The sequence below is a fragment of the Sphaeroforma arctica genome, assembly GCF_001186125.1.
Source record: "Sphaeroforma arctica JP610 unplaced genomic scaffold supercont1.5009, whole genome shotgun sequence".
Taxonomy (NCBI): Eukaryota; class Ichthyosporea; order Ichthyophonida; genus Sphaeroforma; species Sphaeroforma arctica.
In genome coordinates, this window is record NW_014035549.1 from 394 (window position 1) to 2160 (window position 1767).

A 1767-nucleotide genomic window follows, 5' to 3' on the forward strand; every position below is an offset into this window, starting at 1 on the left:
TTTTATGTATGCCATGTTCATCGTGAGTAAGACTCATATTTATTGTTATTACAACTTGTATTCATTGTATGTATGAATCATATTGATGGTAAGTGTGACTCCTCTCTCTCTCTCTCCTGACACACACCATGTACATAACTCTTTTCACATTCACATCTTTTCACTCTCTTTCTCTGTATCTCTCTCCTCACAAACGCACACACAGGTAGACATCATCATCGCCATCGTCTTCTTTGTGGTGGCCTTTGACGCGGTGTTTGGGATCATTGTCATGGGTACCATGGTGTTGTACCTGGTGTTTACGATCGTTGTCACTGAGTGGCGTATTCAGTTCCGTAAGGCCATGAACGACAAGGATAACAAAAGCAATACCATTTCCGTTGACTCGTTACTGAATTTCGAGGTAAGCGTTGTACAGGGTGGTATGTTGTGGATCCAGTAAAGCGTTAAACGCTATGTATGCATATCCTCGTATACACTTACACGACGTATATGAACGCAAACCTATAGGCATATTCTTCTTTGTCGTTCTCTCCTTGCAGTCATGATTTGTCTTGTTCAACGGTAGTCCTCTTACATCCATGCTTGTCTCAAGTTTATTATTAGGCATGCTATGTCCTGTTCCTCTTTAGGCCTCTTACAGTCATGCGCTTGTCGTATTCGTCTTAAGGCTTTGTACTGTTCGTGCACCTGTCCTGTTCATCTCGGGTTGTCCTCGTGTACTTCTTCTGTGTAAGAGTGTATACTACTTCTGTGTAAGAGTGTATACTTCATCTGTGTAAGAGTGTATACTTCTTCTGTGTAAGAGTGTGTACTTCTTCTGTGTAAGAGTGTATGTGTATACTTCTTCTGTGTAAGAGTGTATACTTCTTCTGTGTAAGAGGGTATACTTCTTCTGTGTAAGAGTGTATACCTCTTCTGTGTAAGAGTGTATACTTCTATGTAAGAGTGTATACTTCTGTGTAAGAGTGTATACTTCTGTGTAAGAGTGTATACTTCTTCTGTGTAAAAGTGTATACTTCTTCTGTGTAAAAGTGTATACTTCTTATGTGTAAGAGTGTATACTACTTATGTGTAAGATAGGTAAGTGATCTCGTAGAAAATAGTAGTCATAAGGTTCAAACCCCCAAAACCCCTAAAACACATATCTCGGAGGTGGTTAACTCAGTAGTAGAAGGATACAGATATATATCAAATACAAATAAATTCAAGTATAAATATATATATCAAATATAAATAGAATGCAAATACTTTAAGGGCGTTCTCAGACTCTCTGTACGACAAACTTATTTAGAAAACATACCACATCCACCAAAAGTCACCACACAAATCCTGGTTATCTAGCTACCCCGACATGCCCTCTTTTTTTGTTTTAGGGCTTCAGGGTTAAAGGTTTAAATCCTTAAACCTCTTTCTCTACGACAAACCACTTGGCGCAGCGAACTTTGAGATATACGACCTGCCATTGTAATATCACATACACTCCATACACTCACATTCTCATTGACCGTTATAAACCCCAAACCCTAAACCCATAAAACCCTATAGACAGTCAAGTACTTTGGCGCAGAGAAGTTTGAAGTGGACCGGTTTGAGGAGTCTATCAACGCCTATCAACACGAAGAGTGGATCAGCCAAGCCACTCTCAACATGCTCAACGGCGGACAAGGCCTGATAATTGGTGTTGGCCTGGTGGTGGGATCACTCTTGTCTGCGTAGGTGTCTATATATATATATATATATATATATATGTATGTATACGCATAT

The 1767-nt window shown here is 39.5% G+C and overlaps 1 protein-coding gene across 1 annotated transcript; it reads left to right on the top strand.

Moving 5' to 3' along the window:
• Positions 1–205: 205 nt before the first annotated feature.
• SARC_14720 (hypothetical protein) lies at positions 206–1719 on the top strand (the record flags this gene model as incomplete). The annotated part of the gene is made up of 2 exons (XM_014291149.1): positions 206–403; positions 1549–1719. Coding segments are annotated over 2 exons (369 nt in total), but the record flags the coding sequence as incomplete, so codon positions are not given.
• Between the last annotated feature and the right edge of the window lie 48 nt (positions 1720–1767).